At 40.2% G+C, this 24,858-nt stretch overlaps 4 protein-coding genes across 5 annotated transcripts; all 4 read right to left on the reverse strand.

Annotated features, from left to right (window-relative positions):
- Positions 1-1,922: 1,922 nt before the first annotated feature.
- Positions 1,923-5,301, reverse strand: LOC131462138 (P2Y purinoceptor 13-like). 2 transcript variants are annotated; one of them, XM_058633122.1, is made up of 4 exons: positions 5,130-5,301; positions 3,919-4,116; positions 3,421-3,810; positions 1,923-2,841 (listed from the first exon to the last, which is right to left on the reverse strand). In XM_058633122.1, exons 2-4 carry the CDS (start codon positions 4,093-4,095, stop codon positions 2,368-2,370), a joined length of 1,041 nt encoding a protein of 346 aa, XP_058489105.1. In that variant the 5' UTR covers positions 4,096-4,116; positions 5,130-5,301; the 3' UTR covers positions 1,923-2,367. The 2 variants fall into 2 exon arrangements, with proteins under 2 accessions (XP_058489105.1, XP_058489106.1); XM_058633123.1 differs by lacking the exon at positions 5,130-5,301 and adding an exon at positions 4,863-5,079.
- A 1,864-nt stretch (positions 5,302-7,165) lies between these two features.
- LOC131462256 (P2Y purinoceptor 13-like) lies at positions 7,166-8,146 on the reverse strand. Its single transcript, XM_058633313.1, has one exon. It carries the CDS (start codon positions 8,144-8,146, stop codon positions 7,166-7,168), a length of 981 nt encoding a protein of 326 aa, XP_058489296.1.
- Positions 8,147-9,545: 1,399 nt separating this feature from the next.
- On the reverse strand, positions 9,546-10,529 carry LOC131462257 (P2Y purinoceptor 12-like). The gene has a single exon (XM_058633314.1). It carries the CDS (start codon positions 10,527-10,529, stop codon positions 9,546-9,548), a length of 984 nt encoding a protein of 327 aa, XP_058489297.1.
- Positions 10,530-12,155: 1,626 nt separating this feature from the next.
- LOC131462134 (P2Y purinoceptor 12-like) lies at positions 12,156-15,033 on the reverse strand. The gene is made up of 3 exons (XM_058633116.1): positions 14,939-15,033; positions 14,447-14,712; positions 12,156-13,436 (listed from the first exon to the last, which is right to left on the reverse strand). The coding sequence occupies exons 2-3, from the start codon at positions 14,702-14,704 to the stop codon at positions 12,615-12,617; spliced, it is 1,080 nt and encodes a 359-aa protein (XP_058489099.1). The 5' UTR covers positions 14,705-14,712; positions 14,939-15,033; the 3' UTR covers positions 12,156-12,614.
- Positions 15,034-24,858: the final 9,825 nt, after the last annotated feature.

Consider the following 24,858-nt stretch of genomic DNA (forward strand, 5'->3'; position numbering starts at 1 on the left):
CCATATACAGTACATACTGACACATAATAAATCACCTGAGTCTTGAACTTACCAACCCAGTCTTTCACCTAATTTAAATGACCACCCCACCCCTTTGGGAACTTGCTCCTGTTCCTAGTATTTGAATCTGTTTATTCACTTGACATTTTGCACATTTTCTTTATTGTTGTGTTGTCTGTGTTGTTCTGTAGTGATTCTCCTGGACAGGTCTCTCTTGAAAATGAGAGCCTGTGTCTCAATGGGATAATCTGTATAGATAAAGGTTAAAAAAATAAAAATAAAAATATTCTATAATTATAAGGTGATGACAATTGTATCCCAAAAGTCAAAGGTCAACTTCACTTTGTCATAATGTTCAACAAATGCACTTCTCTGGCCATACTTTTAGAATCAGTCTGTAAGATGACTGAGCTGTAATGGCATGCAACCACAATGTGGTTTCTCTAAAGCTAACCTGCACTTTGATGCTTGTATGATGTGTCAAAACCGTTGTCCTGTCGTGTAGCTTATAAGTGTAAAGCTGTAACAAGCTGGGATGTCATGGCATAGAATATTTCATAAGCCACGTTTTGGCACCAGTGACAGGTTACTCTGACAGGTAAACTGTACTTCCGTGTTTCACCGGGTTCTCTTGACGCATCTATAACTGTCATATACATTTACCTGCCCCCGTATTTCCCCAGCGTGTGCCTCTATGCATAGTGCGAGGCAACACTATCTGCAAGGCTTGTTTAATTTCCATGAATGTCATTTAGAATTTCTCATAATTCACTACTGCAGGGTCATCTGTCAGAGGATTTAATCTGAGGGTGACGAATGGTTCATCCCCTGGTTGCAGTCACTGCTCCGACTGCACTGCAGCTCATTAATTTCCTGCCCAAATATCAGCCTCTGTTGTAGCCGACAGTGGGTGGGATGGAGAGAGATCATATTTCATTATTACATTAATCAGACCCACATGCAGACATGATTATAAATCAGGTGGGAGGTGACATTAATCCCGTAGAACCAGTTGGTAAATGTCCTGAAAACCCATCTTTTGGTGTTGCAGTGTGGGAAAAAACATGTCACTTAATTCACTTCTAAATATTTTGCCTCCTCTTGTTTAATTCAAAACTCTATCAGACACATCTGCAATATTGTGACGGGCTATATAAATGATTTTGAAATTCTTGCAGCCTTGTTGGATTTGGTTTAAATTCAGTGTTATCGAACACCCGATCTCCAGCAGAGGAATGAGTCTATAATTCCTGTAGGTCAGTTGCTCAACACTTCACTTCCAATGTGCCTTGGATACTGATCTGCGTGTGGCAAATAGAAGTATAATCAATAAGAAGTGAATTACACAGGGGAGGCATCCGAGCTGCTCTTAATCAAAAACACATTGTGTTTATATGAAGTGCAAGTACTGTGTATTCTCCCTTCCCTATTTAAAACCTTTAATGTTAAAAAGAAATCTTGAACCATGAAAAAAGGTTATTGCTATTTAGTAACAAACTCAATTCACCTTTTTATACCCAAATTTGAGCTGGCTCCCTGAGCTTCTTCTCTTTTCTGTTCAGGGATGAAAGTAAATAACTATAATTTGACATCTTAATCAAGAAGTAATAATGTAATAATGTTAATGTTTGTAAAACAGTACATTTGAAAACTCATGGATAACAATAATAATCATATTTTAGCCTTAAAAATATCATTTTGGTCAAAGAGCTTCTACGTACTGGTGTAGTAACCATTGCAGAAAAAAATGTTTTTGATAATTACCAATGCTGTTAATCTAGGAAGGCAGCTGTGGCTTTGGTTGGTGGTCTAATAAATGTATGATGTGGTGGGTGGCCTATAGTATATACAATACAGAACAAATATTTGGCTTAAAAGACAAGTTGTTATTAAGATTTCCAGTATAAAACCTGGAGACAATGCAAAAAGTATTATTTTTATTGTTGTTATTTACAGTATATTGCACAGAGAGCAGCTGTAAGCAATGTCAACAGCAGTCGTTCGTTATCAGTCCTTGGTCACATTTTTTTTTTTTTTCCCCGTCGTGTTATTTAACCATTAGTCAAAGGGAAAGTGCAGTTTGAGCGAGATTAGAGAAAAGGAAGTAGAAAAGGACATTAAGTACAGTTAAGCAAACACATCTGATGACTTAGCAAACAAGGGGAAGAGGCGTTTCAGTTAGCACAGTATCAAAAATCCAGGACAGCTTTCATAAAACACAAACAACACAATTGTCCTCATCAATAGTCATCGTCCATTTACCAGATGTCCATCACCCTGCTTTAATTTTTACAACCTTTATTGACATAAAATGCTATTTACAAGTAAATGGTCACAGTGGCGTCCCATTGTGCACTGTCCATTATCTTACAGTGGAATCCCATTATCTGACAGTTTGTTAGTGTGGGCCAACTGAGACATTTCCATTTGAGTTGATGTTACCGTGGGAGATTCTGGGGTACCTGTGTGGAGGGTCTTACGGCAGAAAGTGGCTGTCAGTCGTCTCCGAAACACCTTACACAGGAACACATAGATAAGTGGATCCAGGCACACATTAGTGGCTGATAGCCACAAGGTGGTTTCCTTGGCGATGTAGAGTGCATTCTGTCCCTGGCAGTGACTCACCAAGCTGCGGGTTTGGGTCAAAGTGTAGGGAACACGAGCGAAGTGGAAGGGGGCAAAGCAGATGAAAAACACCCCCACCACCACAAAGACCTTTGACTTGGTTCTGCGAATGGTCGTCTGTGATCGGCTCTTTGAGGCTTTGTATGACTCGTAAACCTTCTTGCTGATGAACGTGTAACAAACCACCATCAGAGACAGCGTGCCCCAAAAAACCACCTGCAAATACACGTCAACACAACATTAAGCATGACAGGAACTTGCCACAGCAACACTGCAGTTCAAATTGCGTCGTAAATATGTGGACATGGTCACATGCAGTGCAAACACATTTAAACATTTCATAAAATATGTTAATGAGGCTCTTTCTGAGTTGAAGTGTAAGATTGACACGACACAGACACAGTTTTAGGCTGGTTAGACTGGAAACAGTGGAGGAACCACCTGTCTCATTGCAAACAAGGTCCAGATCAGGACCTCGACTTGAAATTAGATATGGCAAATCTAAACGCTGTTATATGCTGAATCTTGTTGGATTAATTGTATGTAAAAATAAAACAGAAAATGTATAGTGTGTGTGTTTTGTTTGGTTTTTTTGCCATTGTGTCACTGTAATTCTCTGTAAAACCACATGCTGCTTTTGACAAAACAACCCTGGTATAAAATGTTGATTTGTAGCAGGTTGTTTCCGCTTGTTTCCAGTCTCTAACCATTGATAATCCGGCCAACACTTCAAAAATTGAACAGACACACAGACAAAAAAGGAGATAATTTGCTATACTAGCAGTTAATAGCTACCTGAGAGAAGTAATTAATTGCCTCGTGCCACATCCGTCCGGCGGCACTCTTCATGGACGTGCACTTCAGTCTGCCTTCAGACACCTGCGGTTGCTGGTCACTTAAAATAACATTGGGTAGTGCTAAAAAAAACATTACCACCCAGACAGCTACACTCAGCACCTGACCAACACAAACCCGCTGCAGGGCGCACTTTCCAAAGGGCCTGACAATTTTCAGGTAGCGGTCCAGACTGATCAGGCCCAGCAGCAGGATGCTGATGTACATAGTGAGGTAAAAGAGAACTCCAGAGTATCGGCAGTGGAAGGCACGTAGATGCCAGCTACCCACACCTGCATCACTCAAGACTTTCAGAGGGATGGTCAGGGTCATCAGCAAGTCAGCTACCACCTGTTATTGAGGAATCATAACTTTGTTTTTGCCTTTTTTTTTTTAATGTATTTAGTGATTTGATTGCTTCACAGACACAGCAACATTCATTAAGCCTTCATGCCTTACCACATTTTTCAAAAAGACCACAAACGTTGAGGTGCTGGGGATAGTGAAGAAGATCCATGCAGCCAGGGAGTTCAGTATCAAGGCAGTTATAAAGAGGATGCTGTATAAACAGGGAAAGACCACAGCTGTTACGCTGGTGTCCCGGACACATTTGATGGACATGTTGGTGGTGTTCATCTTCGAATCTTCAGTGTGGGCCTTTAGTGGTAAAACAAGACAAGAGAGTGCTGTCAAAGTATGTAAAGTATATTAAAATAGTTGTAGCCGAGTGTACCGTTCCGTTGTTCAACACATTCAAGAGCAAACAAACATTTCTAGAATTATTTGAATTTTCCAGTATTTAGATAAATGGTTTCTTGTCAGTTAACCCTTAGTGGATCTGTGCTCCTCGTATGGACGTCGTGGGGGTGTGTGTTTATAGGTATGTAGGTAAGTAATGATTCATTTTATATTGCATTTTTAGTAGTGATATAAAGTCGCAATAATTGTGCAGAGACTTTTCTTTTCTTTTTTTCTAAACATTTTAGGTACTTTTTGCTGTGTGTTTATATAGTTGATGAAAATGAAAAATCATCAGATTGCCTATAGATTGTGCTGAGAAAAAAAAGATATAAGACTGAATATAAGACTCTATATTGCACATTCTTATAGCCTCTGTATATACTGTACGTTTAAACATATTAATGTTAATGTTAATGCAATCTAAAGTTTAATAGAATACAACCGTAAATGTATATTCTGATTTTCAGACTTTACACCAAAAAACCTGAAGCACCGCAGAACCCAGAATAACACTGAGACCAGGAGCAGGTGCTATGGCAACCAAAAACATACACTACCCCAAGTTAATTAGTTCTGTTAAAACGATTGTCACTGAAGCGCTGTCTCTGTGCACAGCCAACATTAGTACGTTTATCTGGGAGAAGCCAATAATTGAGTCTTACCTTCTAGTTGTGTCCTTAATGTCTGTGACTTTGACTCACAGGAAGAAGAAGAAGAATGAATAAATCAATGAAAGACTAACGCTATTTCCAAAAAAGGAAGATGGGAAATAACCAATTCCCCTTTCTCCTTACTTACAGAAAGAAAATTAAACGGAAGAAAGAGTTTGGATCTTTAGAGAGTTCTGTTTCCTCAGTATTTCTTCCCCCCCCCCTTCTTTATGTAGGTTTGTGTGTGTGTGTGTGTGTGTGTATGTTTGATGCTCTTACAATGGGTGGTCTCTGGAGCTACTGTGTGGCTGTCTTGTCACAATCCCAAAGAGTTTTCCAGTCTTCCTCTGAGTGAAAGAGCCTTTCCTTCCTTGCTTCCTGTTCCAATTGTCTGCAGCGAGGCTTGTTCTGCACCGTGCCAGTCCCTCTGCCTCCGCTCTGCCTTGGTCAGTCTCAGTGGCTGTTGACACTAAAACTAAGCACTCGTTTCATGACCCACATCTATAGAAGCATCCTGCCGCAGCTCCTCCCTCTAACTCTGCAGCAGCAGCAGCGTATCTACCACCCATGCATGCAACAATCAGAAAGATAAATATGTAAAGACCGGTGTGGTTTTAGTTTATGAGAAATACTGTGGGCATTCTGCACTGCTTCATAAGAAATAGGTTTTAATGGTTTCCTATTGCTCAATTCCTCAAACAACAAATGAGTCAAGCACATAATCACAGGTTATTGTCTCTCACAGTTACAAGCAAACAACAAATTTACACTGTTGTGATGATGGTACGTATCATCTAGAAAAGGCAACGTCCCTCATCGTCTCTCATATTTACTCTTTCCTGTTTTATATCCTCTCGTGCCTTCTTATTTTCCCCCTTGTTTTTTGTACCTTCTTGCTAAAATTAGCACTCTCTGAGAACAACATCATTTCCAGTGCAAAGTTGATGGATCTGGGCCAAGAATTATGACAGCCGGGGAAGAAATTAGTTCTGTTGTTGTTTAATCGGATTAGATTTGAAATGACACAGAGACTGTAGATCCTAAAAAATAATCACAAGCAGTTCAATTTAATAGAGGGGTGGAACAACATTTGATCCATATAAAGCAACAGGCGTATATACAACATGCATTTTGGTCTGCACACTGGCTGTATACATGTCACGCTATGGTCAGTGTGAGCTATAAATAAAGGCGTCGAGCCAGAAAGATGAAGAATGTTTTTCAAGGTTCATTCATTCATCTTCTACTGCTTTATCCTCCACATGAGGGTCACGGGGGTCGCTGGTGCCAATCCCAGCTGACATAGGGCGAAAGGTGAGGTCACACCCTGGACAGGTCGGCAGCACATCACAGGGACACATATAGAGAACAAACAACCATTCACTCTCACACACACTCACACACAGTCAAATTAAACACAACCAAACTGTGTAGAGGCGAGGCGAGCTGAGACCATATAGAGGAAACATGGCATTTGAATGTCCAATTTGCCTAATACCCAAAGCTGCATGTTTTTGGACACACACACACACACGGGGAGAACATGTAATGTAATGTAATGTAATGTAATGTAATGTAACATGCAACCTCCACGCAGAAAGACATGAAGCTGGGTCTTTTTGCTGCAAAGGCAAGAGGGCTAACCACGACACCAACCACATGGCCCACTTTTCAAGGTTAGCGAAACCTTTTGTTTTTTAACTTTAGACTGGTGAGAAAACAGTCGTGGGAAGCACAAAATCTAATCTATGTAGATTATTTTTTTTCTCTCTCTTTCATGTGTGAAGAAAAAGACCCGAAACAAATGTCTTATGGGGTTGTTAGCAGGGTCGTTGTTATCTATGTCAGACATGAAACAGCTCCAGTCATTGCTTTAGAAAGGGTAGGTGTGATATAGAGTATGTCTTCAGTAATAACAGTCAACATTGTCCTTGATAGGTATGTAAAAGGGTTCCCACTGCTGCTGTTGAGATAAAATAATTTGACACAAAAGCATTTTGGGTTTAATTTTAGGGCATACTTTAATTTTTCAATTTAGTTTTACAGCTTACTACTTTCTTATTACTTTCATCCCTCCAGAGTTTCTGGCAGCATAATAATATCATGTTTATCTCATCTATCCATATTTCAGAGTCAGACACTACAGAACAGCAAGCAGCACAGCAAACTTCAATGTGGGTTTGAAAATCAAGTTTAATTAAAATAAACACGCAAACAATGAGAATATTCATTGATACACAAAACAATAATGTGAGCCTACGCTAAAACCTGAGCTCAGTTCACATCAGAACATTGGTTCATGAACTATTGCAAAGTCACTTCTGCTTTGCCTGCCGAAGCCGCTTCACTGAGTTGGAAACACTTTTCATCATAGACATCAATTTCTCGTTGAACTCTGGACACAGGAAGACGTAAAGAAGCGGGTCCATGCAGATGTTTGCGTTGGCAAGCCAGAGGCTGAGATCTTTGGCCAACTTGCCCTTTAAATAAGAGCAGCTGTTCTGCTCGGCATTATTGACTTGATGAAAGGTGTACGGGATCCTGACGAGGTGGTACGGTGCAAAAGACACGAAAAACACGACGACGACCAGAAAAACGCGCAGCTTGACCTTTTTCTGTCCTCGCGCGTTGTTACTGCCCGAGTTTTGGAACGACTGGATGACTTTCTTTGTGATGCAAATGTAGCAGACTGAGATGACCACGCTGACGAGCCAAAAAAACACATTCAGGAAGATCACCGTCCCTTCATGGAATTCAAGTCCAGCTTGTCCTTTCAATGACATACAAGTGATATCCGTCATATTGGCGACCGACTGGTCACTCAAAATGATATTCGGTAAAGCTGTACCGCCAAACAGAATCAGCCAAACAGAGCCTGACACCACTTTGCTCAGGGTGAGATTGCGGCCAAACAGCCTGTTGTGGGGCATCATGATCTTGAAGAAGCGGTCCAGACCTATGAGGCCCAGAAAACTGATGCACGTGTAGAGCGTGCTGTAGGAGATCGCACTGAAAACCCGACAGGAAAGGGCATATACAGTAACTGAGGCCTGCGGCAATTTACTTGCCACTCTCATTGGGCTAATCAAGGTCATGATGAGATCAGCGACCACGAGATTTTTCAGGTACACCACAAATGTGCTGGTGGACTCCAGGTGCAGAGACACCCAGGCTGTGACGCCATTCAGCAGCAAAGAGACGGGGAACATCAGGAAGTAGAGCGCTGGGACAATGTACGGGTCGTAAACGAAGTCGTCACAGGAGGAATCATCACGAGACGTCTGATTCAACAGCATCACGGCACCTGAGGAAAAGGGAAAAAAGTGCGTGTCCTGTAAAGCAAGCTTGTGATTACATGTATATGTCATATTTATCGTACCTCTTGCAACATCAACTGTATATTCAGTGGTGTAATAGAAATTTAACACAAGAAGCACACAAATTAAAGCCAATAATGGGAGCCTATGAGCTCCCACTCTATGTTCTTGTAGTTAATGACCAGTTTACTGATTCAAGTGCAAAACAAGATCTCCTGTAGGCTTGTGTTTCTCCATTCACAACACAGAGCTCATGAATTTGGACTCAAATCAAATCCACGGCCTCAGTGTAAACAATTAACTTCACTAAACACGGTTGATTAAGGTCTGAAGATGAGATCATCGAGGATTAAGTGACACGTTTTTATGATATTAATGGAGCTACTTACAGCTGATGACTTGAATCCCTCGTCTTCTCCAGCACAGAGATGCGAGGCGGACCTGGGTGACAGTAGTATACTGACGGGGACGCTGTCTATTTTCCTAACAAACAAATTCATGTTTCTGCTGTGATGAGAAGGGCAATTTACCAAGGCATATGCAAAAGTAGGGAAAACGTAATGGTTTTTCAGCCAGATGGTGGAAAAAAAGGCCATTTACTCAGCGTGGAGTGGAGGTGTCACCTCCTTCATCTGGCCCCGATGACTTAAATCACCATATCCCACATCAGGCATGACTGATGTGGATTGTTTGATCGAACAACTGGCGCAGTGGCAATATCTGACCACAAGGTGGACTCAGCTGTTTATAGGTGAAGTTAAAAAAAAAACCTGGGAGCATGGAGCTTATTGGCCTTTAAAGATAAGAAAAGATCAGCAACTGCCCAGGCGTGGGTTTTTTTTCACTTATGAATTTTATTCTCAACAAAATCAAACGCCTGGTTCATGTAAGCAGTGGAGTAAATCCCCACTGCAGTGAACGGTGGAGCATTCAGTGCATTCAAATGAGAGAAATGTGTTTTTGGTTTGACTTGGCAGGGAAACATTTGGACACACGTTTGTTTTGGAAATGTTTATTTATTTCCATCTAACTTTAAGGCAGTGGAATAATATATATACAGAAACAGGTAAATATGGTACCCCTTCTTTTATATACAGAAAAGGAAGAATACAGCTGATTACATCACATCACACGGCATAGTAAAATAGTATAGCAACATAATAAACATAATAAAAGCAAGGCAAGTACAGTATATACTTTTCTGTATAGAATATATATATATATGTATTCTATACCGTAGATACATAAAATGAAGCTCAAAAGCTACTACTGGGCTACTCTCTCTTTTTTTTACTTAAAAAAACAAAACAGTGTTATTTGTAACTATATTATTTATTTATGTTCATCTCTTAGTTTGTAAAGGTGCCGCGTTTAATGACTATTGACTGGTGTCCTGGGAGTCATCCTGTTTTTCACTTGAACATAACCCGACACAGATCCCTGCAGCTTCCATCATTTCGACCAGCTTGTTTCTGTACTCCTTACACAGATAGATGTAGAGAAGAGGATCCAGGCAGACGTTGGCGGTCGACATCCACAGGAACAAGTCACTCATTAGAGTCGACCCACCGGCAATGCTATCGTCTGAGTGAAAGAGTTTTATTAATGTGTCGGGGATGCGGAGCAAGTGGAAAGGCACAAAACACAAGAAAAACTCAAGGAGGATCAGGAAGACCCGCAGCTTGGTTTTTCTGCTCCCTTGGCTGTTGTTGCTCCCAGAGTTTCTGAACGACTGCAGGACTTTCAGGGTGATGCAGATGTAGCAAAAGCCAATCACTAAGCTGATTAACCAGAAAAGTAAGGTTGTAAATAAAATCACAAACCTGCGGAGTGCCTGACCATCTGGACTTAATACAAACCCACAGACGTTTGTCACATTGAATGGAACCTGGCTGGCTAGAATTAAGGTTGGAACTGCTGTGCTGCCAAATATCACAATCCAAACCAAGGTGGACGACACCAGACTGAACATCACACTCTGTCCTAGCAGCCTTCCGTACGGTCGAACAACTTTAAAGTATCGATCCAGGCTGATGAGTCCCATTAAGGAGAGAGTTATGTACAAACAGGAGAAGTAAATGACGAAGGTGTAGCGGCACGTGAAAGACACGACCTCGACTGAGGCTCCTGGAAGCTTGCTCAATGCCATCGCAGGGAGACACAGAGTCACGAGCAGGTCAGCGGCCGCCAGGTTTTTAAGATACACAATGAATGTGGAGGTGGAGCGGAGGTGCAAGGACACCCACGCGGAGACACTGTTAAACAGCAACGCGACGGCGAACAAGAGGAAGTAGGCGCATGCGAAGGCCACGTTTCCGGTCTCGTGGTCGGAAGAGAAGCTCAGTGAGGGGTCGGTCGACATCATGAAATCTGGAATTTAAAATGGAGACGTCAATGAAAGAATGAAACATTTTTTTATTATTAAAAAAAATACCATCCACAAGCTGTAGGCTGAACCAGAATGTTCGATGATTTGTATTTCCTGCAATGAGTAACTTTTAAATGTCTTTTGTATATATATATATATATACACATATATATATATATAAACCATTGTCAAACAGTGCTGATTAAGCCTTTCAGATCTACACCACTACCTGTGTTTCTCACTATAGTGGACACATGGATTTACTTCACGTCCCTGTCCCTTTTCTGGCACACTCAGGTCTGATAGTATTGCCTGACAGAACCCCATTTTCTAATGGAGGACACACCACAGAACAACTGCTCCATTGTCTCTGTGCATGGAAACAAACGGAAACTTTAACTTTGGACATTAAACAAGCAGATTTGATGACAAGGGTGAACTGGCATGAAATTATGTAGCAAAGCAAAGTGTTTTTTTTTTGTTTTTTAGAGAATCTTTAAAAAGTTTAAAACGTAAATGGATGGATGATGAAGTCTGAAGTCCTGAGGGAATTTGAGACAAAAAAAAAACTATTACTGCTCCGAATTGTCCAGCCTGATTTGCATTTGCCATTCATTTAAATTTGGTTTTCACTGCACAACTTATTTGAATGCATCCTGGTTGCTGAACTTGACACTTCCATTTGACATTGAATACTGGAAGTTATGCAACTGTTGGATTTGTTTTCACCACAGCGAACGACAAAAAAACAACAACACTGGTCATATTTAACGCAGTAGAAATATTAAATATGCTACAGGTCTAACGATAGATCTAGTTTTCTGCCTCAGTCATTTTGATGCAATAAATGTGATCCGTATAGATTCACCTCATCAGTGTGTGAACTGAAGAAATTCAAATATTCTAATACAAATATAAAGGATGGAAAAGTAGTGTATTTTACGCCAAATAAGACAACAACAACAACAACAACAACAACAAAACCTTTAAACAGACCCCACTTGGTAACAATTAGATAAACCACCCCATGGTCTGTTCATCTTATTCCTACTTTTTACTTTAGAGCTAATTTCAGAAAGTTGTTGAAAGAAATAATACTCACAAAGAATTCTTGTCTCCTTGTACTTCACCTTCACAGGAGGAATATGAGTCAACCTTTTCCACCAGATAGATTCAAATCTATGAGCAGTGAGGGGCAAAGAATTATTCAAATAACATTCACAATGGCAGGCCATGTTTTTCCGTCTTTTCAAGGCTTACAGAGCAATTTCTTACTTTGAATAACAAATCAAGTTTGTTTTATCTCTGGAGGCCTCACTTAGCCATTTTACATAGAAAACAAAAACCTTTTTTATGTGGCATATCATTTATGCTTAAAATACATTTCTTACAATGTGGATTCTATCTGCCTCTGTAACTGTAGTCCAAGTTATTTTGTTACTGCAGTAGTTTCCTTGACTACTTTCTAATATTTCAGTGGACTCAATGGACTCAATGGAAAATGTCATTTTCGCACACCAAGCTCTGGAAAAAGCATTCACTGTGAACAAAAAGCCATGAACTTAAATGCGTCAGTAGATGCAGTTTATTAGTAACACATTCAGTTATAACATGTGTCATTGATGTATTGAAATATAAAAAAAGATAAAAAAGACAAGACATAATGTTACATAATTGTGTGCTATGTATTTTGTCACCGAAGCTCAAAGACACAGGGGAAACAAATGAGAACACAGGACAACTATTCCTATGATCCCTTGCTGCTTCTTTTTTAAATTATTATTATTATTATTACTGTTTTGACTTGTCGAACAGCAAAAAAAATACATACTGTATATTCACAGTAAAAAAGAGGAACAGTGTATGAAACTTAGTTTCAGCTTTTAAATGAATATTTAGAAATGAACGCCTTTTTCTTTTTGTTCTGCACACAAAAACCCTTCCGATTACTGTGCGTTACAGTGTAGTAATTACTGAAGGAATGTTTTAATGTATGTTCTGTAATGGATTAGTCTCAACAGCAGGAGTCAGGACACCATACACTGCAACAGTCTTAACTGTGTGCGCTGTCCAGGGCTTTTATGAACAAGCAGAGGAGTCTCTTAAAGGAGTGCTTCCTGTATCTGTCTCTGATCCTCTCCCCGTTAAACAGCCACAGGTGGCAGCAGGGAGCCGCAGGGTCTTGAACAGAGTGGTTCTGAAGGACTTGCAGAGGAAGAAGTAAATGAGTGGGTCGAGGAGGGCGTTGAGGGACGACAGGAAAAGTGTGCTCTCTTTCAGCTGGAAGAAGAAGAGCTTGAGCTGGCAGTGGAAGAGGACGCCCCGGGTCTGGCTCATGGTGTACGGCACACGGGCAAAGTGAAATGGCACAAAGCACACAAAGAATACAGCCAGGACCAGGAAGACATTTGCGCTCATTTTCTTAGTGGGCTGCTGGGGCATGCGACTCATCGTCCCTCCAGCACTGTGAGTCTTAGTACGGGAGTAAGATCTGTACAGCTCTTTGGTGATGAGAGTGTAGCACACTATCACAGTCACCAGGTTGCCCCAGAAAATCACTTGACACACGTGATTTACCACCTCGTGCCAAAACAGCCCCCCCGGGGTCTTCAGGTCACTGCATTTGAAATATTTAGAAGTGGGGGTTTTCCACATCAGGATCACGTTGGGTAGACAGAGGGCGAGCAGGAAGGTCCAGATGGACCCGGACAGGAGCTTACGTCGGGCCAGTCGGGCCGCATTGGTCCCTCTAAAGGGGCTGAGGGTTTTTCTGCAACGGTCGATGCTGATGAGTCCGAAGAAGAGGATGCTGATGTACATGGTGAGGTAAAAGAGCACAGAGGAAGCTCGACATACAAATACACGCAGACCAGTGGAAGCCATGTTGGAGTCCGACAGCACCTGGAAAAAAAAAATCAAACTCAAGTTAATCAACCATGTCATGGTTTATAATATGTTAAGAAGGTGTGAACATTTGGGCAATATGTATTTACATGGATTGTTGTAAATTTACTATTGACGTATTATCTCTTATGTCAGCTATTGTGTCAGGGCCAAACCGAATACATGCTTTTTAATCTTTCGAGAATAAAGTTGTAATATTATGAGAATAAACTCGTAATATTATGATAATAAAGTTTACTTTTATGAGAATAAAGTCGTAACCCTTCAAGAATTAAGAATAAAGTTGTAATCATTTGAGAATAAAGTCGTAATATTATGAGAATAAAGTCGTAATATTACGAGAATAAAGTTGTACTATTATGAGAATAAACTCGTAATATTATGATAATAAAGTTTACTTTTATGAGAATAAAGTTGTAATATTATGATAATAAAGTTTACTTTTATTAGAAAAAAGTCGTAACCCTTCAAGAATTAAGTCGTAATCTTTCGAGAATAAAGTTGTAATCATTTGAGAATAAAGTCGTAATATTACGAGAATAAAGTTGTAATATTATGAGAATAAAGTCCAAATCTTTCAAGAATAAAGCCCCTAATACTATGTCGTATGCTATTGACTTGCTGCTGGGTAATTCATATTTAGTTTTTTCTCAAGTGTAACTCAAAATGATGCCTGTTATTGTTCAGTAGCAACATTTATGAATCACTGTGATGATTTATTTGGAATTCTTCAAGTCACCACAGCAGAGCATTCGTCCACATGGCAGAGATTTTATACCAGATGCTCATCCTGACGCTACCCTTCCATTTATCTGGGCTTGGGACCAGCACTAAGCACTAAGAGTTCTCTGGATGTGACCCTCAGATGGCTGGGTTCACAGCTGAACTGATCCCGGCCACATTTATTTACTCATTATTATAAATGTACTAAAGGCCTATACAACCAGTTTAAAACAGCTTAATAACTCTGATCAATGTGCCTTGCACTAGTACTAGTCTAACCAAACCTTGAAGGGGAACGTGAAGGTCATGACGACATCTGCAACCACGATATTCTTCAGGTATATAATGAAGTGAGATCGCGACGGGATGCGAAAGAACACCCACACTGCCACGGCATTGAGCGACAGCCCGACCAAGAACAGCACGGAGTAGAGAACGGGAAAAAGCACAGTCTTCAAAACGTTGTCCCGGGAACAGGTGACATTGGTGTGACTGTGATTGGCAGGAAACTCAGGAAAAGGAAAAGATGTGTTGCTCTCCATGAGTGAGTCTGAAAAGCAGACAAAAAACAAAGAATGTTTTCATTCATGTTAAAATGTGTGAGAGTATAAAACATTCCTGAAAGCAGTGTTTTTAGCTGCCTGATATTGAGAGCAAATCTGTTTTTATGTAAGCATTCTTAAGTGATTTAGTTCAACATCTGTGAACAAGGTATATTCTGCACATTCAGCCCTTATATTTTTTTGAATAAATGCAAGTTAAGTTTGATAACTGACCTGTGGATTATGCTGATATGAAGAAACAATTTAAGGTCTCTTTTCCCCCCGCGCTCCTGTATTCTGTTGTAATGTGACCTGCTTCTGCTCATTTGACTGCATAAGTGTATGTGGTTTCATGGGCATCACAAAGACTTTCTCTTTGTCTTCTCCTTTCTGTTTCCTGTCATGTGGAATGGCAGTCTTCTCTGCAGCCATTTCTAAATCCCTTTGGAGACACATGGAGATATCAGCTCAGTATTACAATCGCCTCCTAATGGTAATTGATTTGGTGGAGGGTAATAAGAAATGAGTTTTACACATGCAATAAAAACAGCCGATAGTACAATAAAATATGCACATTAACCAATTTGAATTTGTGAGTGGTCGTTATCATCTCCAAAACTATTGATGCCAGGGTGTATGTATGGTCTCAAATATTAACAACTTTAGCAGCTGTACTTATTCTCAAAGATTGACAACTTCTGATTTAAGTATTTGGAAGCTATAACTATGTGTCTTCATTGAGGAAGATACAAGCTTGTATGCTTCCCCTTCTTTCGGTCTTTCACTACTGTTAATAACTGTTGGGTAATTTCCGGCTGCATTGTTTTCATACAGTGTAATAACACAGTGATGTGTGTTACATTCACGGCCATTCAGGGCTAAAGGATTCAGTCAATACAGACATCATTCACTGCATTTTCTGTATCCATCATGTTCCTGAACTGCAGCCGATACCAACAACCATTCACTCTCACATCTACGGTCAATTTAGAGTCTCCGATTTACCCGTGCCTTGCCTTGCCTTGCACGATAGTACGGCAGAGTATTCGGGCCAAATTGTATGAGAATAAAGTCACGATATTATAAGAATTGAGTTGTAATATTACAAGAATAAAGTCGCAATATTATGAGATTCTTTTCCATCATGATCTAATGTATACCAGCCATTTCCTCCTCCAGTCTACAAAAGAGATGATTTTCTCCAACTCTGTGTGATCCTTTCTTCCAAACTCAGACTCAGTCTTTTTCAAAGGCCTTGATGCTAAAGTGACAAAAACATTAAGTATTTCTTATTATCTGTGAAGCCCAAATCAAAATGTAACTGCACGAAATGCTCCGTGTTTCTCATCAGCCGATCATCTGAGATTTTGCTTGAATAATAACTACGACTTTATTCTCATAACATTACCACTTTATTCTTCAAAAAATGTTTTCCTGCAGCCTGGAAGCTTTTTTATTTCCATGGTGAAAAAAAAAAAAAGTATTTTTTTGGCAGATTTGTCAATGACATAAAACCTTCCCAGCACACAGGGACTCATTCAGATTTTGAACACAGTGTCTTCCCGAGGTCCTCCTGGCTGCATCATCTCACGTCACGATATTATAATAGATGGAGATAGATGGAGATACAGCATGAAGAAATGTCCTTTTCATTCCCTTCTACATTGTCTGTCATAAAGTATGTCAGACAGAGTCCAGAACACAATGGCAAATAAACAAAAACAGCTTTAATGGTTGCTATATGCTGTCACAAATTACGCTAGATGGGATTACTCAGTGTAAAAATAAACAAAGTATGTTTAAAAGAGATGGATGTATGTTTAAAATCCTTGCAAAGGCCATTGGCATTTAAATTTTATGCATTTTGTGTAGAGTTTAATTAATAATTAAACGGATAATTTAAGACCCGCAGGACTGAAAGAAGGAAAAAGTGATTTTAGCCACTTAATAAGAAGTGGCTAAAATCACTCTCCCTGCAGGTTTGTGCCACTTAGGTTAACCTGAACAAATGATTTAGAAACACCGATGTCACAATATGACATACATTAATACCAACACTGTTAAAATGATGAAAATCTAATAACTAACCTAATAAGAGAGAGATCTGAGCCTCTCTGATCAACACTATTGCACTGTTACTAACACGATATTGTGCTGTGTTGTTGTTCGGTGTCAAACTACCTGGTTTTTTTTTGTCACTGGTTGTTTCATTTCCCCGGTGGATGTTTCACACTTCTTTTTTTATTTTTATTTCAGGAATGAAAGAGCAGGTCCTGTTATTTGCAGTTATCTTCATACATACATCCTGATCACATGACCCCCCCCCCCCCCTCGTTTTTCTGGAGCGCAATGCTGCAAGTTCCTGTGTCTGGGGCAAGATTGGCCTGTCAGCAGTATTCATTTCCTAAATAAATGCTCAGTGTACGTGTGCGTTTGTAATCTCTTTATGACCTTTTTGTAGCATAAACACTGACTGACAGGACCAGTTGTCCCCATGGAGAAGGTTAGGATTAACGTTTGCTTTAGAATGGAAGTTAGCTAATTCCTGCTATTTTAACACTGGTCACTGCAGCTCAAACCAAACCTCAGGTCATAGGTAAATGTCAGCTATAAAATAAAGTTTTTCTCCTTCCACGATCCAGCGTCATTATCACCACAGGGTGAAGGAGCAGACTGTGTTCCTGTCATTGATGGAAGCTGGGAAGCAGAGGCCTTGTAGAGGTAACAGTGAATTAAATGCCAGGAGGCGACACTTGAATACATGTGTCTGTGCGTGAGATTGAGGGTAAAGAGGATCAGAAGGGATCAAAATGAGACTTCAGCACCAAAGCAGCACTAAGGCGTCACACTTGTCATTTCCTTTTCTCAATCCCTCTCTTGCCGTCAGTCTGAAGTTAAGGGTCACTGTGGAGCTGCGTATACGTTGTGCAGATTGCGAGAGTGATTCACGTGGGGAGAATTACACAAGCAACTGTTTGACCGTGTCTGACCTGAGTCTAAACCACAGACGTTCAGCAAAAGGTTTAAGCAAACGGAAGGAAGCGGAGTAGACGGGTGGGTGGAAAAGGCAATGAGAAAGACAGAGTGACTAAAAAAAGCAACAAAAAAAAGCGGACAACGTAACTGTGTGTAGCTGTTGAATCATCACAGGAAAATATGTGTGTGTGTGTGTTATGCCCTTATCAGACCCAGATGTGCAAAGTTCACAGCCATAGGAGAATATATGAAGAAGATACACTTTCCACACACACACACACACACACAGAATTCACACACAGGTTTGCTAGGAGTACTTTTTGCTTGGTTGTGTGAGAATGTAAATCAGTTTGCCTATAAAGGTTGTACCGGAAATAAGGATACAACACACTCTCTACTGTAGCAGCCGAAATGCTCTGTGTTCTAAGGGCTGAATGACATCTTAGAATCAACAAATCAGCTTCGACTCACGCTGGCGTGACAAAAATGGTGTTGTCACGTCTGTCACATGCTGATATCCCACAAAACCAACAGCCATCGTCCTGAGAACAAAGGTGGAGCAAAGTGAAAAGCACAGCAGGTGCTGCTAAATGCTACAAAATAAGCATCGTGTTTGCTCATGAATTTTTGACCAGGTCAGTCAAAAAACTGTCAAATGTAATTATGTCAATTATTATCACCGCATATTTTTTTTCCAAAGGTTATTATAGTTGCTAAACTGATAACTAGTTCAGATCACTGCGACGCCTAACTAAAGAGTTGGAAAAACACCTGTATATAGTTTCCATTTTTTGCCCTGTTTTTGGACATTGAGACAAAGACGCAAACAAATGTTAGTTTAAATAATGTTTTATACTGTTCTAATTTCAAATTGAACCCGCAACTACAGTGTTTACAATTCTATCATGCAGTACACTGTAAATAACTGCCAGATATTGAAAGTTATTCTGGAAAAATGGGCAAAAGCCCAAAAATCCTCTTGTCCAGACGGACATTTTAATGATGCAGCTGCTGTTGCCTACATATCTTTGTGTCCTTAACATAAGTATGAAGTTAAATAATGCACTCACCAATGCAGGGTCTCTCAATCCTGGTCCTGGAGACCCACTGCCCTGCATGCACCCGCTCCAACACACCTGCTTCAAATGAGTGGCTCGTTATCAGGGTTTGCTGATGAGCTGATTTGAATCAGGTGTGTTGGAACAGGGAAACATCTAAAACATGCAGGACAGTGGGACCCCAGCACCAGGATTGAGAAACCCTGCACTAGTGGGTAATGCAGAGTCAGTGCAATAATAAACGTCTGCAGATTCGTCATCATCTTTACCAGTATTGTATTTTCTTCTGTGTGATCATCTCTCGTCTGTTTCATCAAAGAGAAGGAGAAACTATGAATAAAAACAAATTGAGAGAATTATTTTCCCATATTTTAAATTGACCATAAATGACCTTTATCCTACAAAATTAACATTATGGTGATTAGCATTTTTTTTTTGGATCCACCTCATGTTTTGCACATGTCCAAGTATACCTTTAAAAAAAATTAAATCTAACTTTGATTTTGAAGTATGCGGTTAGGGGAAAAAGTGATGAAGAAAAGGTATCTGGGCGCTAATAATGGACACAGGGCTGAAACAACTGTGGTCTCAAGTAACCAGTTTGATCTAAGGGCAGGATACGGTTGAACTGTGACCCTTGACCTTTAGAAATAGTCAGTGGTTGATGATCTTGTCATCGTGACAGGCACAAAAGACGTAAGGAAAAGGACCTCCTGACCACAAAGAGAGAAAGACACAACTTTCAGGGTGGTCTTTGTTGCTTGTGGTTTGTGGCTGCCTTTATCTTTATTGATGCTTGTTTATGTGTATACATTGTCTTTGACAGGCTTTTCATCCCATAGCTTCTTCCCGCATAGTTGAAATGTGTGAGCCACACTTTGTTTGGACAGTGTAAGGTTTCCCTCGCTGCTGCTGCTGCTGTGGAGGTGAAGAAAGACGTGTATAGCTAAAAACAGAAACTGTGAGAGCTATGGTGTGTTTATTTTTTATTGACGATGAAATGACATTCGCTGTCATACGGCGTTGGGGTGGAAAGCAACACTGCTCGTGTAAACATTTGCCGGAGTGGTTTATTTGTCCTCCCGTACCTGCCAGTTTTTGTAAGAACTCTACATTAGTAACTGCTGACTTAGGCACATTCTTTAATTTCCCATGAGCCCCACTATCAACCTTGACAGTAGAAGATCCAAGTGGCTCCCGGGCTTTTATTTTCTCCCGGTGAATGATGTCGTTGATTTCCACGCAGAGCTCCAGTTTTTGTTTTGTTTTGTTTTCGCTCACATTGATGTTTTCCTAGCAACTGCTTTTCGTTGGTGTATCACTCTAAATCACGGCTCATCTCTTGGGTCTGGCATATGCATCAGTGAATGACTTAGTAACAATACCCGGGTCACACATGTCATCCTCTCACAAATCATCTACACTCTTGGAAGAGTGTTTCATGATTTAAGTGAAGGTTTTGTGTCTGCTGACGAAAAGAAGAAAAGTTTGCACTAAATTATGCATCCATCCACAATGGTCCCTAAAACTAAACACATTTGTAGATTTGAAGATGTAAATAGTGCATCAATGTACCAACCATTTCACCCAGCATCATTTTTTAACACAGTGATGGGTTAAAAAAAAAAAGCTGCAATAAAACTAAAAGTGACGTGTTATAAATACACCTGACACCCGCTGTTGTTTCCATTCCCCCTTCAAATTCTCACCCGTCGTGTTTGTCTGATAAGCCCTTGACCCGCGCCTGTGAAAACAGAACGCAGAGCGTCAGGCTTGTGAGCCGGGAAGACGAAGGACAACGGGCTCCTTTGAGAGGCCGTCCACTCTGAGATACCACGCATATTTGACAGAGTGTCTCTGTCTCCACACCAGAGGTCTGTGTCCACACAGTGGGCAGATAGGCCTCAGTCGTTAACCACACTAATAGGGACTAATGTGCAAAAAAGGTCAAAAAGTTGCAAATAGTTCTAAACTGCAACATGGTTTTTTTTGTGTTTGTTTTCTTCTCCCCGTAATAAAGCTGCACCAGCAGATTCCCCGACTGTTTGAGGGAACGTTGACAACATTTTATGACCCTGGTAGCAAAGCGGTGAGCTCACAGCTATAATGAGCATCTGCTAGAAAAGCAGCAGCAGCAGGTGGTCTCAGTGATCTCATGGAAAATGACTCAACCGGAGCATTTGGTGCAAAACTGTCACACTATATTCAAGTTCAACAACCTATATGCCTGTCTATTTTAGTGTTAGTTTAGGGTGCTGGAGTCTTTTTGATTTATTCATGTTTAAATCTTAAGGGCTCACTGCGTTATTTGTCAGACTTTTAATAGAGAATTGCAGAATGAACATATGATCAACATTAAACAATATGAATTCATGAATAATAGTAAGTAATAATTTGTGTCTTAAAACAGATCGAGATTAGCAATCAAATCATTTTTAAATCAATCAAAACAAAATACAGCATTGTCTGTATCAATGTATCTATTTATTACCTAAGAGTTGACCAAAGACGCTACTTTTCTTCCTGCCGTTCTCTTCAGTGTCCATGTTAACGTGTTAAGTGTTTCCTCAGCTGTGTCACAGACCCTTGAGATCGCATCTAAATTGCTTTAGTACACAATGAAAAATCACATTTGTTTTCGGAAGCACAGAGGAAATGCTGAGCATGGACATGTCTGAGTGAGGTCGTCATGGCACGCGATCACAACCAGAGGCACCGCATGGTGCATGGTAGAAATCTATCTGTCTGTCTGTCTGTCTGTCGATACATGCAAGGAACGCCTGTCGGTCAAACTTGGCAGGCGACATATTGAATGGGTACTGTTTAAAATAATGACACATCAATGATCACAACAACCGAGAGTGAAGGGAGGTGTAGTGTATAGAGCTGTACAGTGACTGCACAGTAAAACAGATCTGGCATGTATTTACCCTTAGGGTGCTACTGACTCACCTTAACCACTTCATTAGTGAACTATAAAAGGCTCCTCACACCTAAACCTGTCAAACATAAATGGTGGTGCCAGTTTGTTGATGCAGCCTAATTAGCTGAGCCGGATTATTCTCCATTGAATGAGAAGTACTTTGATGTGTTTTCCTCTTGATTTCTGTGTGAGTAAAGTGAGTTAAGTAAAGCCCAGTGGGCTCCACCAGTCCACCTAGGTTACTACAGAGACCACATCTGTACCCAATCAAAGTGTAGGAAACCCCCTCTAAACAACTTTCACTGCTCTTGAGGACTGAAACCCAAGGGATTCAGCCCCATTACAATGTGTGTACCATAATAAATACATGAACTCTATGGACCTTGTTGGGCCCTTATTTAATTTATTAGAATCCTGAGAGCTGTGGGTGATTTATGGCTCATGAAAAGCACTTTTGCCCTTGGTCATATGACTTATATCCGCTTAAAGGCTCACTTCTTACACATACACACAATATCAAAGGAAAAACAACAGCTTAAGTTGCTTTGTTGTTACTTTTTAATGACATAAAACAGTAGGAGCAAAGGCTGACACGTGCACACTTGCCTTTCCCTTAATGTAATAGCCAACCTATGAGTTCCAAGTAAAAAGACGATCAAAAACAGTTCTGAGAAGTGAGGGCTTGAGAATGGCTTGGAACCCGCATCGCAGTTTGCCAGATCCCACCTGAAAGGAAGGTGCAAAGGTGGATCTGAGCCATGAGGTGGAGGTGTGGATTCTAAGATGCTGCTGTGAAATTCCAGCATCGCCACAGGTACTGACAGAGAGACGATGGTCTACTGTACAAGCAAAAGAAAGACAGAGAGTAACAAAGAAAGAAACAAAGAAAGACATACAGGATGTGAGCTAACAGATGAGCACCGTGTGGATCTGTTGTTGGTCAGTTCCCAGCAGTCCTCCACTGACATTTCCATGTTCAGACGTTTAGTGTTGTAGTTAAACTATGGATTTCACACCACAGACTAGAACTATGTCTCACCATTGCCTGGTTTCCATCATCTATCCACAATGTGGACTTTATCCTTCCTGTCTCCTTACTATTACTGAGCTGTAAGTTTTCCCCTTTTTTATGTGCAACTGAATTGATGTTCCATTTTCAATGACAAATAGATTATCACCACCTGCTGAGAAAGAAAGACACATGTCAATTACGGCAAAGAAGTGGTTTGTATTTGTTGTTTTGCTGTCAGACAGTTGTTGGGGTTGGTGTGGGTGGGACTTATGAGAGAAAGATCGTTATGAATCATTTTTGGTGCAGGTGTTTTTATGATCAACCATGTTGTTATTATTCATGTCATTGGGATATTTTATACTAGCTCAGTGGGGGACTTTGCTATATATGGTATATATATATATACATACATATATAATAAGTAATAGATACAAATCCTGGGTCATCAAAAACATTCTTTGCAAGAAACACTTAGATGGATATATTTAATCACTGACTTATTGAGTGACTGGGATCTGCTCTTACATCTGTGTCTGGAGGAGAGATCAGCTGCCCTGCCGACAGATGGAAATATTAGGTTGAACAAAACATCTATTGTTAAACGTTCCCCACAGTCTGAGAACAGTTTTTAGACTACAGTGTGGTGTGGGAAAAGACTATTTTGGCAAAACCTATTATATAGGAATGTTAGAAAAGTGAATCCAAAAAAATAAATGGCAAATAATTGTGAATAATCAACAATCTGCTGCTTCGAATAACTTGTGTGTGCCGAAAATGTGTTTGGCGAGGTGGACTTTGGGGTAAAGAGGACAATCTTGCCAGTAAGAAGTGATTTGATTCTGTGCAGATTAGCTCTATGTCCATGTTTTCACCTTCCTCGTCTAAAGTAAAAACAGGCTTTAGAGAAATAGTAGAGGTAGTGTGTGTCTCGCTTCAACAGCTGGGACCAGAATCTGGGTTCAATGTCCAGGTCCAGTATATTTGACGGACTAAACGTGACATTTACACAGACACGGGAACACGCACCGCTCTTTTCAGTAGCTTCTTGTAAAGTCATACCTTTGTGGTTTGTGTTTGACTTCCAACCCTTTTCTTCCAAACACCCACGAGAAATGGAACAAATGGGAAAATCACATGTTTAAAATCCTCATAAATATCCAAGTCATTGGAAAGTAAATTTCCCAAACGCAAACTGCACAACCAGAACTGAGCAAATAATCTCCTCACCATCTACAGAGGCCACATAAATGATGAACTCTCTTTCACACTGCAGAGCCAGATGTTAAGAGGTGCTTTTTAACCACTTTAGTTTGACTTTGTCACCTGGCTCCCATATGTAAGCACTTTTATCCTAAATCACAGAGCCTGTTGCCTGTATTCCACATTGATTTCCTGCTTGCTATTATATTAAGTGAAAATTTGATTTTGTAGAGCATATATATGTGAGGGCCAATCATGGACGTCTTTTTAAATTTCCACTAAAATGCAGCTGTTGTGTATTGGAAGTAGTAAGAAGCTGTCTGTTTATACGTAAACATCAGTATGTGAAAATAGGGTAGAATCTCTTCATCCTCATCATAGTTTAACATAACTGTACCTTATCAATAGTTACATAATCAATGAATCACTTCAATCTCCTTTCCCTCTTTTCTTAAACATCACAAATCACATATTTTTATGAGACCCCGCAAAACTATTTTAAATGTGCATCATTATTCACAATTAGTGCAATTTACTGAGAAATTGTTGCCAGTCGTTTGCCCTTGAGGCAACAGTATTTGTCTTAACTATAACCCTTACAAGTGCCACAGACGTCACGGTCAGAAAGCAAACATCGCCATATCGTAGACCTTTCACTTCTTCATTCTCTGATAGACATTAATGTACAATTAAACATGTTTGCTGTTCATATTCTAAAAATTTATTTCTAAATGTCTCTTTCTGCTCCAGCCTCTCTGGGTGAGATTTGCAGCAGAGCACCAAATCAGCACCTAATCACAAACAAACTTTTCACTCTGGAAACCTGGGTGAAGAACTGTTTTCACAGCTGGAAAGTGAATGTGAAAGTGGTGTGATAATTGCTGTTGCAACAAAAAGCCTTACCTCCACGTATATCCTGGATGTGACCTTTACTTCATTATAACAACAGTGTTACAGTAACCTGTAGTATCAACAGCCTCTTATG

The sequence above is a fragment of the Solea solea genome, chromosome 7 (assembly GCF_958295425.1).
Source record: "Solea solea chromosome 7, fSolSol10.1, whole genome shotgun sequence".
In the NCBI taxonomy this organism is placed as follows: domain Eukaryota; kingdom Metazoa; phylum Chordata; class Actinopteri; order Pleuronectiformes; family Soleidae; genus Solea; species Solea solea.

Coding starts and splice junctions, on each gene's coding strand:
- LOC131462257 (XM_058633314.1), bottom strand. CDS start 10,529: ATGTCGACCGACCCCTCACTGAGCTTCTCTTCCGACCACGAGACCGGA.
- LOC131462134 (XM_058633116.1), bottom strand. CDS start 14,704: ATGGAGAGCAACACATCTTTTCCTTTTCCTGAGTTTCCTGCCAATCAC. Junction 13,437..14,446: donor CCTTCACGTTCCCCTTCAAG/GTTTGGTTAGAC, acceptor TTTTTTTTCCAG/GTGCTGTCGGACTCCAACAT.
- LOC131462138 (XM_058633122.1), bottom strand. CDS start 4,095: ATGAACACCACCAACATGTCCATCAAATGTGTCCGGGACACCAGCGTA. Junction 3,811..3,918: donor TGGTCTTTTTGAAAAATGTG/GTAAGGCATGAA, acceptor CCTCAATAACAG/GTGGTAGCTGACTTGCTGAT. Junction 2,842..3,420: donor CAATTAATTACTTCTCTCAG/GTAGCTATTAAC, acceptor GTGTATTTGCAG/GTGGTTTTTTGGGGCACGCT.
- LOC131462256 (XM_058633313.1), bottom strand. CDS start 8,146: ATGCTGTTGAATCAGACGTCTCGTGATGATTCCTCCTGTGACGACTTC.